This window comes from Orcinus orca, chromosome 5 (genome assembly GCF_937001465.1).
Source record: "Orcinus orca chromosome 5, mOrcOrc1.1, whole genome shotgun sequence".
NCBI lineage: Eukaryota > Metazoa > Chordata > Mammalia > Artiodactyla > Delphinidae > Orcinus > Orcinus orca.
Window position 1 is genome coordinate 67,100,374 of NC_064563.1, and position 13,474 is coordinate 67,113,847.

The 13,474-nt window shown below is 50.7% G+C and overlaps 1 protein-coding gene across 3 annotated transcripts in view; it reads left to right on the forward strand.

Moving 5' to 3' along the window:
• Nucleotides 1-6,538, forward strand: part of VPS8 (VPS8 subunit of CORVET complex) — a 300,406-nt gene extending 293,868 nt beyond the window's left edge. For all 3 annotated transcript variants that reach the window (XM_049709893.1, XM_049709894.1, XM_033403195.2), the window contains 2 exons: nucleotides 2,477-2,557; nucleotides 5,817-6,538. In XM_049709893.1, coding sequence (XP_049565850.1) covers nucleotides 2,477-2,557; nucleotides 5,817-5,966 — 231 coding nt within the window. In that variant the 3' untranslated portion in view covers nucleotides 5,967-6,538. The remainder of the gene's footprint in view (nucleotides 1-2,476; nucleotides 2,558-5,816) is intronic.
• Nucleotides 6,539-13,474: the final 6,936 nt, after the last annotated feature.

Below are 13,474 nucleotides of genomic sequence, written 5' to 3' on the forward strand. Positions count from 1 at the left end.
GAAGCTACAGTAATCAAGACAGTATGGTACTGGCACAAAAACAGAAAGATAGATCAATGGAACAGGATAGAAAGCCCAGAGATAAACTCACGCACATATGGTCACCTATCTTTGATGAAGGAGGCAAGAATATACAGTGGAGAAAAGACAGCCTCTTCAATAAGTGGTGCTGGGAAAACTGGACAGGTACATGTAAAAGTATGAAATTAGAACATTCCCTAACACCATACACAAAAATAAACTCAAAATGGATTAAAGACCTAAATGTAAGGCCAGACACTATCAAACGCTTAGAGGAAAACATAGGCAGAACACACTATGACATAAATCACAGCAAGATCCTTTTTGACCCACCTCCTAGAGAAATGGAAATAAAAACAAAAATAAACAAATGGGACCTAATGAAACTTCAAAGCTTTTGCATAGCAAAGGAAACCATAAACAAGACGAAAAAGCAACCCTCAGAATGGGAGAAAATATTTTCAAATGAAGCAACTGACAAAGGATGAATCTCCAAAATTTACAAGCAGCTCATGCAGCTCAATATCAAAAAAACAAACAACCCAGTCCAAAAATGGGCAGGAGACCTAAACAGACATTTCTCCAAAGAAGATATACAGATTGCCAACAACACATGAAAGAATGCTCAACATCATTAATAATTAGAGAAATGCAAATCAAAACTACAATGAGATATCATCTCACACCAGAATGGCCATCATCAAAAAATCTACAAACAGTAAATGCTGGAGAGGGTGTGGAGAAAAGGGAACACTCTTGCACTGTTGGTGGGAATGTGAATTGGTTCAGCCACTATGGAGAACAGTATGGAGGTTCCTTAAAAAACTAAAAATAGAACTACCATATGACCCAGCAATCCCACTCCTGAGTACATACCTGGAGCAAACCATAATTCAAAGAGAGTCATGTACCAAAATGTTCATTGCAGCTCTATGTACAATAGCTAGGACATGGGAGCAACCTAAGTGTCCATCAACAGATGAATGGATAAAGAAGGTGTGGCACATATATACAATGGAATATTACTCAGCCATAAAAAGAAACGAAATTGAGTTATTTGTAGTGAGGTGGCTGGACCTAGAGTCTGTCATACAGAGTAAAGTAAGTCAGAAAGAGAAAAACAAATACCGTATGCTAACACGGTATATATGGAATCTAAGGAAAAAGTAAATGGTCATGAAGAACGTAGGGGCAAGATGGGAATAAAGGCACAGACCTACTAGAGAATGGACTTGAGGATATGGGGAGGGGGAAGGGTAAGCTGTGACACAGTGAGAGAGTGGCATGGACATATATACAGTACCAAACGTAAAATAGCTAGCTAGTGGGAAGCAACCACATAGCACAGGGAGATCAGCTCGGTGCTTTGTGACCACCTAGAGGGGTGGATAGGGAGGGTGGGAGGGAGGGAGACACAAGAGGGAAGAGATATGGGAAGATATGGGAACATATGTATAACTGATTCACTTTGTTATAAAGCAGAAACTAACACACCATTGTAAAGCAATTATACTCCAATAAAGATGTTAAAAAAGGAACAAAAAACAAAAACCAGCATATACTGAGCCTTTATGGGGTGGGGGCAGGCAGGTAAAAGACACTTTAAATATGGATCTCATCTAATTTAATGTTCAGTAACCTCATAAGGAAGCATTATCCTGTCTCACAAGTCAGAGCAGGAACTTGCCTAAGGTCACGTAGCAGGTTAGTATCAGAACTGGTATTCCAGTTCACCTCTGACTCCAAAGCTTATGGCGGCCTCTGCCAGGATCCCATTTCTTCCTCTAGCTGTGAGTTGGATCTGATCCACCAAGAGTAGGACCACAGTGTTGGGCGCAGGAACCAGTGGAACAAAACGAGACTGCTGGAAAAGCAAGTTAGACTTCCCCTCTCCCAAAAGCAGATTAAAATCTCAGCCCTTTAGGTGGCTACCAGCTTTATAATGAGGCAGGGAAATGACATGCTTTTTCATGTATGACGTATCTCCACTGGCAGCACAAAGAAGGGGCATCTTTGCTGGCTGTATTCAGTGCCGGGGTTGCCAGGCTGGGTGCAGCTAAATTATTCTGTAGAGTAAAGGCCAAGAGGGACCAAGAAGCCCCAGGGGAAGCTCTTTTTTTTTTTCTTATGTCTTTATTGGAGTATAATTGCTTTACAATGGTGTGTTAGTTTCTGCTTTATAACAAAGTGAATCAGTTATACATATACGTATGTTCCCATATCTCTTCGTTTTTAAGGATGGAGAATCTGGAGACCACATGGGAAGGGGAGCTGGCACCAAGGGCGTGTGGAGGCACACGGCCATGTCTAATCCATGTTCAGTAAACTATCAGTTGCTGGTAGCATGGATTTTCTTCAGAGGAGTGAAGGAAGCACCGCATCCTGTTTCACCGCTGACCAAATACAGAGGCTGCCCATGGGTGTATTACTAACCTTATTGTTTTTGATTTCTCAGGCAACCTCAGAACCTGTTCTGGATCCACAGCAGATCCAAGCATTTGACCAGCTTTGCCATCTCTACCGAGGAAGTTCTAGGGTAATGTTGGTGTGGTTGTTTACATTTTTATTTCCCTATTTATAATGAGTGTTTTGGTAACACAGTGTTCTCAGGTCCTCACTCCAGCCTCATCCTTAGTCTGTAAGGTGCCCTGGCGTCCCTGTTATGGCTATGTGGAGCCCTGACCCCAGGGAGCACTCAGAACTTGGCAAAGGATGCAGAGGAGGTGGAAAGATATCTGTCCCTTACCTGCCCTGGGCTGTGAGGACACAGAAGGGCATCTGTGTTTGTACTGCCTCCAGAGAGAGCAGGCATAAGCCTAATCCCTCATCTGGGAGCCTCTGTTTACACTGATGACTGCCCTAAGCCCCAGACTCTGCTGAACATCTGCACTGGTTGAATTTGCTTTGGCCATGAAAGATAAATGCTAAGTTGTAGTGGCTTAACCAAAATAGAATTGTAAATATGGGCATCCCAGGGCATCTTCCACAAACCTCTCTCCAGATTTCTTCTACTTTGTGGCTCTGCCATCTCTAACGTATGGCTTATATTTGCATGATGCAGCATGGCTGCCCCAGCTCAAACCATCACATGTGCATTCCTGCTAGCAAGGTGGAGAAAAAGGAGGAAGACCATAAGCCCTCTATTTAAGGATAGTTCCTAGAAACTGTATACACCGCTTCCACTTACCTCCTTTGTCTGGAACTTAGACATGTGACCACACCTAACTGCAGTGGAGACTGGGGACACTGGTCTTGATTCCAAAAGGCCATGGGCTAAAACTGCTGGAATCCTGTTGCTGTAGAAGAGTACAGATTTAGAGGGCTACGGCAGTCATGCCACAACGTCAGTCTGGGGGCCCCACAGGCACTTCAGAAGTGCACTTATTAACTTTTCCAACCCGCTCCTCCTTGCCCGTGCCTGTCTCTGGGTGTCATCCTCTGTCATCAGGTCACCCAGAGCAGTCACCTGCTGGCACCCTGGGTTCATCCCTCCCACCCCACCCACTCAGTAGGGAGCTCTCCTGTCTCTTTCTCCCCTTTCCTTCCAGCTCACAGAGGTCACTGCAGGTCTTCTGTCCCTTCTCCAGGCTGCTGCTTGGGCACCATCTCCAAACCCAAAAGTCCTGTTACCCCCTTGCTTACAGCACTTTCCTGGCCCTCCATCACCTGAAGTGGAGTCCAAACTCTACCACCTCCTCCCTGCCCCAGGTCACACCTAAATTCCAGCCAGGCCAGATTTGTTCCGTAGGCTTTTCTTGGGCTTTCACAGACTGCCTATGTCCTGTTTTTTATGCCTGGGCTCCCTCTGCCCACTCCCCACACACCTGCTAGGTTGCTGGCAGCCCAGAGGAAAAATGGTGTTCCCTCTTTGAGAGCTGGTCTTGGGCAGGGTCTTTTATTCCAGGAGGTTTCCTGAACTGGCATCACTTCCAGCCAGGCTCTGCCCCAGGAGTTGGGTTTCTGGGCCTTCTATTCTAAGGAAGTTCTGCTGCTTTAAACTGTTGAGCCACTATTCAGGACTCATCAATTTCTAGAACACTAAGTTACAGAAGTAGAACACAAAAATACCTTTTTCCTTGGAAAACAGAAAATATTTTTTGTGTACTTCAGTGTCAATGTGAAAGAACTTTGGGTTTACGTAGCATCTGTCACCTGTCCTGTTATAGCATCGTACATAACAGTTTACGTAGCATGTCACATGTCATGTTATAGCATTGTACATAACAGTCCTTGCAGAGAACTCCACATGCTGATGGGAAGCTGAGAGGGTTACAGAAGACAGAAAGTGGCACAGGTGGGGCTTGTGCAGAGCGAGGGACACCACTCTGTAACCTGCTCAGGCAGCAGTGGAAGTCCCTGCAGGGAGCCACCTCCTGCGTGTCCTGGGCCAGCTAAGGAGTTTGCATTCGGAGCTTTCGAGCCTGTGTTACGAATTATGCATTGAACCATAGCTGTGTGTTGGAACCAGGAGCAGGCGCTGGATTATTTTAGATAAATTGGCACTTTGAACGAAGGGGCCTTCAGATGTCTCCCCAGTTACCACAGTCACTGGTATTGAGTTTTCAACAGAAGTGACAGACACGTGTGAGTCTTCTGCCACTATTGCCTGGGTGAGGAGAGAACCCTTGCTAGAGGTTGGAGAACAGCTGGAAGACAGACTACCTGGCAGGGGAGGTGAGGAGAGAGCAGGTGACAGACAAGTTATCTCCAGAGAAGGCAGAACCGTAGGCAGCTCGGCTGAGCAGAAACTGTCACAGGGACCAGAGTTCGAGTCCCACGCTGTCACTCATCACTGGGTGACCCAGGGCAAGTAACTTAACTTCTCAGGGCTCTGGGATTTTTACCCAGAGGGTGGTTGTGGAGGATTAGACATAATTCATGTAAAGGACCTAGTATCCTGGTGCCTGGTGCCTAAAAGGCACTCACTCAGGGAACTTACCTGGGGCTTTTAGAAGTCCCGCAGGCTCCGGGCCTGCAGGCTGACACCGAGAGGCTCGCCCTGCTGTGTGCGATGGCTCGGTCCTCACAGTTGCCCTCTCTCCGGATGAAGGAGCTTGGGTGTGGCATTCAGCTCTTCTCTGACCATCAAGGGCATCTCAAGGGCTAGGCTGTCAGGCTCTGTACTTTTGCTGAAAGCCTTTCTGAGGTCAAAGGAATGGCCCCACTGAGGGCCCAAGCCTGGTTTCCCAGTGGGCTGGGTTAACACTCTCCCCTCCTCAGCAGGTCTCCCAGAACTGAGCCTGTAACAGAGTGAGGGTAGCGCTGGTGTCGCTGGTGGACAGGAGCAGGGAGGGCACTTAGAGGAGAAGGTGGCATCTGTGAGTTTGCCTGGAGCCCCTGAGTTTGAAGTGGCAGCTGGGCGTCCACTTGGAGCTGTCCTGGTTCCATGAAGAAGAGGGGTCGGAGCCAGTGATCGTCATTCATCCCAAGGAGAACCCACCAACAGGGAGTGTGTGGCGTGAGCTGAGCAGAGAGCGGAGAACCGCAGCTCAGGCTGTGTGTCCACAGGGAGAGACCGGAGGCAACAGGGTCACACACCCGCTGGAGAGGGACTACTCAGAGTGAAGGAGGTTCAGGATCGGACAGCTTCCCCTTGTCAGAAAGTGTCACTGTTTGTTGTGCCCACAGGACTTAACCAGTCCAGCCGCCTCATCATCAAAGGAGGAAATTTAGGCCCTAGCAGATGACATGAACTTGTGCCAAGTCACCATTGCCTGTTAGCGAGATGCAGCTCTGGGGTCCACACCCGGGTCTTACCCTCCAGCCTCGGTTGACGTGTGTCCCCTCCTTTGCAGCTGGCTCTGCTTACGGAACTCTCCCAGAAGCGTGGCAGCGAGAGCTGCAGGCCGTTTAGCGGCTCCCAGAGTGGCCCTGCCTTCACCAGCATCTTCCAGAAGGAGAACTTCCAGCTACAGCTCATACCCCCACCTGTGACTGAGGACTGAAGACTCTCCCGGGCCTGGAGCCCCGCGACCACCCCAGCAGGTGGGGAGGGCCCCCTCTGACAGGCCTGGCCCCACTGCCCTCAGGCTCCCGGGCGAGGCCCGAGGGCGGCTCCACGCCCGCCAGCCCTGGGAGACTCCGGCTCTTCCTGATGTTGCCGCAGCATCAGCACCAGACTGGTTGATTTTGTTTTGCTTATTAAGCAAATGAATGCCATATACCTCTATCCAGTTATTTAAGAAAATGCATCTTGCCTGTTGGGACTTTTTCTCATTTTCCCTGAAGTGTGGAGAAGAGGCGGAGCTCCTGCAGATGGCGTTTTGAGTCCGGCGCAGCCTGTCTCCTCCAGCTGGTGGGCACCACGGAGGGCTGTCACCTCCTGCTGCCATTGGGACAGGGAACAGCACGGTTGGGAACGGTGGTTGCCAGGCCGCAGCACAGCTGAAACCTGCGTTGGAGGGAATGAAGGGCTTGCGGGAGCTGGGGCACCTCCCTTTCCATGTGTTTGTGCTTAAACCCATTTGAGTGTAAGATCTGCCATTTCTAACAATAAATGCCTCGTGTTTAAGCCCTGCTGGCTGTCTCACTCTCCGTCTGTCAAGTCATAAAGGACGTTTAGAACCCTTGTTGCCACCATTCAGTTCTATTAGCGCCAAGTCAAGGACCCTGATTGATTGGGGCAGCCCTGCCTTTATTCCATAAGCAGCTGCGTCACAAGCTCCATCCAGAGCACCAGCCACCCAGGTCCCCCTCTGCCAGGGACCAGGCTGCCAGAGCAGGATTTTTCCATTTCTTGGCCTGGGCACTTCCTATACGTCATTGAACCAACCACCACAGGAGCTCACACCACACGCACAGAGGCTAGGTGTCTGCCTCCCAGGCTCAGGTGCTCCCTGTGTGGTTCCCTCAGGGCCGACCGGGCTCCCAGGGACTGGCTGTCAGGTGCGCAGGGCGAGCCCACTTGTCCAGCTCCGGGCCCAAAGCCCGTGGTGCTCCTACCAGCACCACCTTCTAGGTGCCAGGCGCCATGCTGGCTCCTTTACGTGTGCATCATTTTTAATCCTCCAGAACAATCCACAGGAAATAGATGTAGAAACTAGATACAACTTTTCATAAAAAATATATCCTGCTTCTGCCACACCCTGGCTGTGATCCTGAGCAAGTCACTTAACCTCGCTCAGCTTCAGTTTCTTTATAAAATAAAGCTGCAGTGAAGACTAAATGAGCCAGTACCTGAGAACGCGTAGTGCTGGGCAGGCACATGGCAAATGCCCCAGACATGTCAGCTTAGCTCTTATCACAGAACTACCCCCCGAGGTGGCAGCCCAAGCTGCCGCCTCCTGCCAGAGGTGCAAGGAGGCCACACTGGGGGACATGGTGGAGCATTAAGTGACGTGGCCACCAGCTGGATGGCCCTTGAAGCCACATGAGAGCCTCATCTCCATTCTACAGATGAGAAAGCTGAGGCTCACACTGGACAATTTAACCAAGGCGACACACAAGAAGTAGCAAAGCACAAAACTCAGAACTGATTTCAGAGCCAGTGATGCCACCTCCACAAATTCCGTATCAGAAGGTTTCTTGACAAGTCTAAAACTAAGGCCAAAGGGGCTCGACAGTCTCAAAGCAAAATGTGGTGATTGCCTGCCCTCAGTCGACACTCTAAAGGGCCAAGGCAGTTTACTGAGCATCCGAGCCCCCTATTCAAACCAGGGCTGGTAAACACCAGCAATGCAGTCTCCTCCAGCCACTAACCTGGTTGATCATCCCCAAGAGTTGTCATTCGAGTCACAGCACCACTGAATAAGTGACAGCAGCCTTATATCCAGGTCATGCCTTCTGGATTGGATTGAAGAGCCCTCTTGCCTCATCTAAGGGCAGATGAGAAACCGACTCCAGGGCTGGGCAGTGCTGGGCCCGGTCCCTGTCCCCTCGTGGCACTTAGCACATGTTCAACTCTGCAGTGACGTCGGGTCCCACTTCAGAGCAGTTCCTTAGCAGAGACTTCTCTGGAAATACATCCAGCCTCAGTCAGCGGCCGTGGTTCTGCTGACATGGCCACAGGAGCTCACTGAGGGGGTGGGGGGCTCCCAGGATGGAGGAGCAGCAGCTCTGAGCACTCGCTTCCAGCCCTGGTGCTGAGCTCCAGCTGCTCTTGCAGGTCACGTGCCCATCCCTGGGCTGTGACAGGTGGTAAGAGGAAAGATCTGGAGGAGGGGGGCTCCAGGCACCCATCAGCTACCATTTGGGGAGGGCAGGTGCCTGGTCTGAGCCGGCTCCTCCCATGCTGTGCCCGGGGGAGGGGAAGGTGGTCCTCTGAAAGGAAGTCAGGGCCCTAAGAAGGGAGGGATTCTGATTTGCCAAAACGCAGCAGTGTCCATCACAGCCTGTTTCTTCTTTGTACCTGGCAAACAGTTAAGTATTTGAAAGGACCATCTGAAAATAGTCAGCTCCCAGCTCAGCTGAGTGCCCCACCTCCTGCCATGGGGGGCGAGGAGGGGGATGGAGTCTCACCCAGTTCCCCATAGGAAGCAGAATGCGCTGTTGGAAAGAGCCCTGGACTGCCAGTCAGGGGCCCCAGGTTCTAGGCACAGGCCCCACAGGCCCACGTGTGAGCTGAGGAAGGCTAGTACTCCTCTGAAAAAGAGAGACGCATCTGCTCCATCTACAGCGAAGGTCCAAGTGACGTGGGGGAGACACTTTGTAAAGGTAACACGGTACCAACCAGAGCCTACCATGGTGAGAGCGGGAGGGCAGTTGTTTGTGGAAGAGGAAAGCCAACCGGGGCCTCATCAATGATGAATGCATCAGTGAATAAATAATTCAGAGCTTTGGGGATCCTTTTAGCAGCAGTATGTTTCCACTCAGCTCTGCCTGCTGAAAATGTTTTTTCCAAAGGTGCATCTCCAGAATCAGATGCGTGTGATGTGTCCAGAGCTGCAGGAAAGACCTAGTGTGTCGTCCTCCGGCAGCCCAGGGCGGACCTCAGGCCCCTGCAGAGTCTGAGGGGGTTCTGAGCACCTCTGAGCTCCAGGGGGTGGCCCTGACTCATCAGAGGGTTCATCCGGTGGCCCCTCCTCTCAGAGCATCCATGGCCATCTTTCTGCCACCAGCCTCCTCCACACCCCAATACTCTATGAAGCCTTCCCCACCTCCCCAGGAAAGGGGCAGTTTGACTCACCTTGTTTCCACGCTTGGGTGTTTTCCTGTCTGCCTCCATCACTCCTGAGGGACGTGACTGTGTCCAGTCCACTCCTGTGTCTTTCACAGCACAGTGCTGAAAAGCAGGCTAGCTGCCACCATCTCTTAAGTCTCTTTTTAAAGTAAACTTTTTATGGACAGAAATGTTCACAAACCACATTGCAAAGCCAGATTAATTCATGAAGTGAACACACCTGTATAACCAGCACCCAGCTCACGCAAACGGAAATGGCCAGCACCTGACGTCCCCTGAATTCTGTTCATCACCCCGCAAGTCAGCCACCATCCTGCCTTCTAACACCATACATGGTTTTGCCTGTTTTGAACTTCATAAAGTACATTATTTACTCTTTTGGAAGTGGCTTCTTTTACTCCAATTATGCTTGTGAGATTGCTCCATGGTATTCCTTCTCATTGCTGAATAGTATTCCATTGTATGAATATACCATAACCGATCCATTCTATCGTTAATGGATGTTTGCGTTGTTTCCAGTACTGGCTCATTACCATTCTTCTTCCTGTCTTTTGGGTGAACGTATGTATGCATTTCTGTTGGGTATAAACTTAGGAATGATTTTTCAGAGTCAGAGGGTAGGTATAATTAACAGATTTTTGAACATATGCCTGCCTGTGTGAATGAATGCATGTCTACAGCTTCGGGGGCGATGGGGCGGGTCAGACATGCACACCACCCCCTGCACAGTCCCTTCCCCACAGCTCTCGGTGCACAGGCCCTGGCTTCTGCCTCCTGCCCCAGCCAGGGATTAGTTGGCTCAGGAGCCTGTCGGGATCTGCTGTTAAGCTGCTGGTGGGGATGGGCCTCGGCTTCACACAGGGACACTTCTCAATAACCGAGGGAAGCCAGTAGCCCGTTCCTATCTGACATCGGTTCCCTCAGAACTCTGGGCTACATGCATCGCAGAGGTCAGAATTTGGTGCCAATAGCCTTGGAGGGCCAGGTCAGGTCCCAGCCCCTGGCAAAGTGGGGGACCTCATGGTTTGCCCAACCCGGCCTCTTCTCTCTCTAGAAGAATGAGTTGGCCCATCATCCTTCAATACTCCCACAATCCACCTCCACCTCCACCTGAGATGGTGACTCCCAGTCAACTTCCTCCCTTCATCCTCCCCACTTCTGACCTCTCCATAACCCATTATTCCCTTTCCGAGTGGCTGTATCAGGCATAACATGGGGCCCAAGTGATTTCCCGATTCAGGAAACACATTGCAGCTCCAGGAATTCACTGCCTCTCTGTGACTCTTGGATAGGTTGGGGTAAGGATAAATCTTCCGGGAAGAACTGACCTGTTTTGGAACCCCAGTCATCAGAAAAGACCCCAGTGAATTCTAGTTGGACCCACTGGTCTTGTGCTGACCTCCCAGTGACCTGTACAGAGATGCCCACTCTAGGCCCCATTCACCCAGGGCCTTGGGTTCCTCAGGAATCCCAAATCCCTGGCGTCCTCCCCATATTCAGTGCAGCTTCTAAATCATGGTAGTTACCTCTCAACATTCTAGATTCCCAGGAAAAACCAGCTCTGTGGATCCCTATGCACATCCCAGCCAGGCCTCAGGGAGCCCACCCTCTGGACACAGGGCAGAACCACCCCCCACCCCGGGCCTTCCCAAGAGCTCCCGGCCTGACTGCATGGCCTCTGAGAGCATTGCTGTGGATACGCTGGGATGGCTCTTCCAGGTCCTCTGCTGATACATGGGTGTACCTACATCTGCTTGATGAAGTTTGGCATCACAGTTCATACAGGAAGATTCTAAACACGGGGGCAGAAACAGTCTAGTACATGAGGCCCTTGTGCCCTGGAGTAGGCTGGGAGGCAAGCCTAAGGTGGGTGAGGATCGGTGCTACCACGGGAAGCAGTTGGTATCAAAGGCCCCACTTCAGTGAGGCTGGGAGCAGGAGGCCACCGAGGTGGCTGACACCTAAAGTGCTAAGATCTGAGGCCAGTTCTCAAGAGAGTTCTTACATCCAGGGCTGCTCCCGAGCCAGAGGCAGCATCCGGGTCTCAAGCCAGACCCAGGACGAGGTCAAGCCAGGCTGGGCAGAATCCAGAGCACTTGACAGCAAGGGCAGCAGCAGGTGATGCCCGGAAGGCTGGGCTGTGGCTCCTGGATGACCCCACCTAGAGCCATGGCTGGGGAGCGAGGACCGCAATGGATGGCCTGGGGGCCCCAGGTCTGGGGAGGAGAGAGAGGCAGGGGAGGGAGAGAGGCAGGGGAGGGCAGGTGTGACTGCAGGGGCTCAACAAGTGAGGGGGGGAACACCGGCTGGACTTGGCATCAACAGAATTTTGGAGCTCTGGCCCCGCTACTTACCTGCCAATTAAGAGTGACTCACCTGCCTTTACTGTTGACTTAGCTCTTGGATGCTTCAGCCATAAACTCATGAAATTATCCTGTCCTGCCTGTCATGCAGAATTGCCAGGCTTGGCAGGTAAGGTGACATCTGGGGAAATGCCTGCTAAGTCCCCCTTCAGATGCAGTGGGGCTTTGAGGACCCACAATGCTGCATTTTCTGTCGTCACCTTACAGTGACACTCCAGATCTCCTTGGGATAAATGCTCTGGGACTGTACACTAGGTGACAGGCTAGTTGTCAAAGAGAACTAAGATGTCCCACCAGAGCCCAAGCTTTCTGGTCTCCCATCTCCAAATTCACACACACGGTTTCAGACTGGGGACTGAGAAGGACAATGAGAAACAAATCCTCTCTTTTCTCCAACTCACTGGCCCAAGACCCTTCCAGCCATGGTTGGAGGCCTGGACTGGGTCAGTCCTTGGGGAGGCCGGGTGGTTCCAGGACACACAGTCTGCAGCCCGGCCTTTAGTAGCCCCTCCCCCAAGTGGATGAGTGGGTGCAACGCTGCCCAGACTCTAAGGCTCCCCACTTCCTCCCACAAACCTGCAGTGCCAGGCTCCACCCGAACTCACTATCTTCAAAACAGCTTACAGGGTTTGTTTCTGATTATAAAAGTAACACCAATTCATTTAGAAAACTAGGAAAATTCCAAAGAGCAAACAGAAAAACGCTGCTAATATCTAGGCATATCTACCCTTACCTGCCCGGTTTCTGAGGAATTCCCGCTGGCTTCCAATTGCTCCTCCTGACCCTGCTGCAGCGAGCCTGAGTCCCGAGGTCCTGTCTCACCCCTTCATTCAGCACAGAACTGGAGTGGGACACCAAGGGCTAAAGGCATTACCAATTCCCAGCGATAGAAATGTAGTAAGGATGAGATGCTAAATTAAAGTTTATTGCAGAATAAAAGTGTGTGCAGTCAGCATCTGTAAGAGGCTACAATGAGATGCTTTCTACAACTTGTCAATACAGTCATGTAGAGAGTTAAATTAGTAAAATGCACACTTTGTTAATGAGATCAGTTGTCTGCAGAAGTCACTTTAAAAGACAAGTTATCTTTTGTGAAGGCAGAAAGAGTTAGCCTAGACTCATGATTAAACATAGAAGAAGCAATGGCCAAATCAAAGCACTGAGATACCTGCAGAAAGATGCTAAGCGCGTGCGGGCGCGTGTACGTGTTGGGGGTAGGTCCACGTGGAGCACAGAACGGGGAGGGAGGGAGAAGCCTGGTGGTGTCTGGGTGAGGGAGGCGTCTTCTTGGTCACGGACAGGAAGGGGGCACCCTCTGCTCTCCTCCCCACTCACTATCAGCCTCCTGGCTCAGCCTCCATGGCCCCTGAGGGTGGGAAGGGCTACAGGAGGATGCAACGCAGGACAAGGGCCAAGAGTATGAGCTCCACGGCCAAGGTGACAGTGCAAACATGACTCCCACTTACTTACAAGCTGTGCCACTCTGAACGAAAATGTTTTCTTTCTTGAGCCCTTTTCCTGATTTGTGAAGTGAGGATACTGAAGTCTCCTTCAGAGGGCTGCTGTGAGGGATACTCAGAGAAAGCAGGAAGGCAGCTGTTGAGCTATCATTATTAATATAAACGATGATATTATTTCTATTACTGATAAGCAAATTTGTTTAGCACTCCCCATGAGGTTATTCAATAAAAGCCAACCCCAAAGCTGTTCTTCTCTTGGTGTGAATATAAAAATTAAGCTCCTGGACCTGCCACGCTGAGGCTTGGACCCTCAGCCTTGGTGACCTAGTGGCTGCACCCCCAAGGCTCAGCAGGGCAGCGGCCTCCCTGGATCCAACTTGCAGTCAGAACTGTCTTACATGGAATGTATGAACCGAACACACAGCTTGTAGCGTTGTGTGAAATAAATACCGTTTGTGGGGGAATGTAATTTTTATTTGTATAAACCTAATGCAGCCAACAAAAAAGTTCTT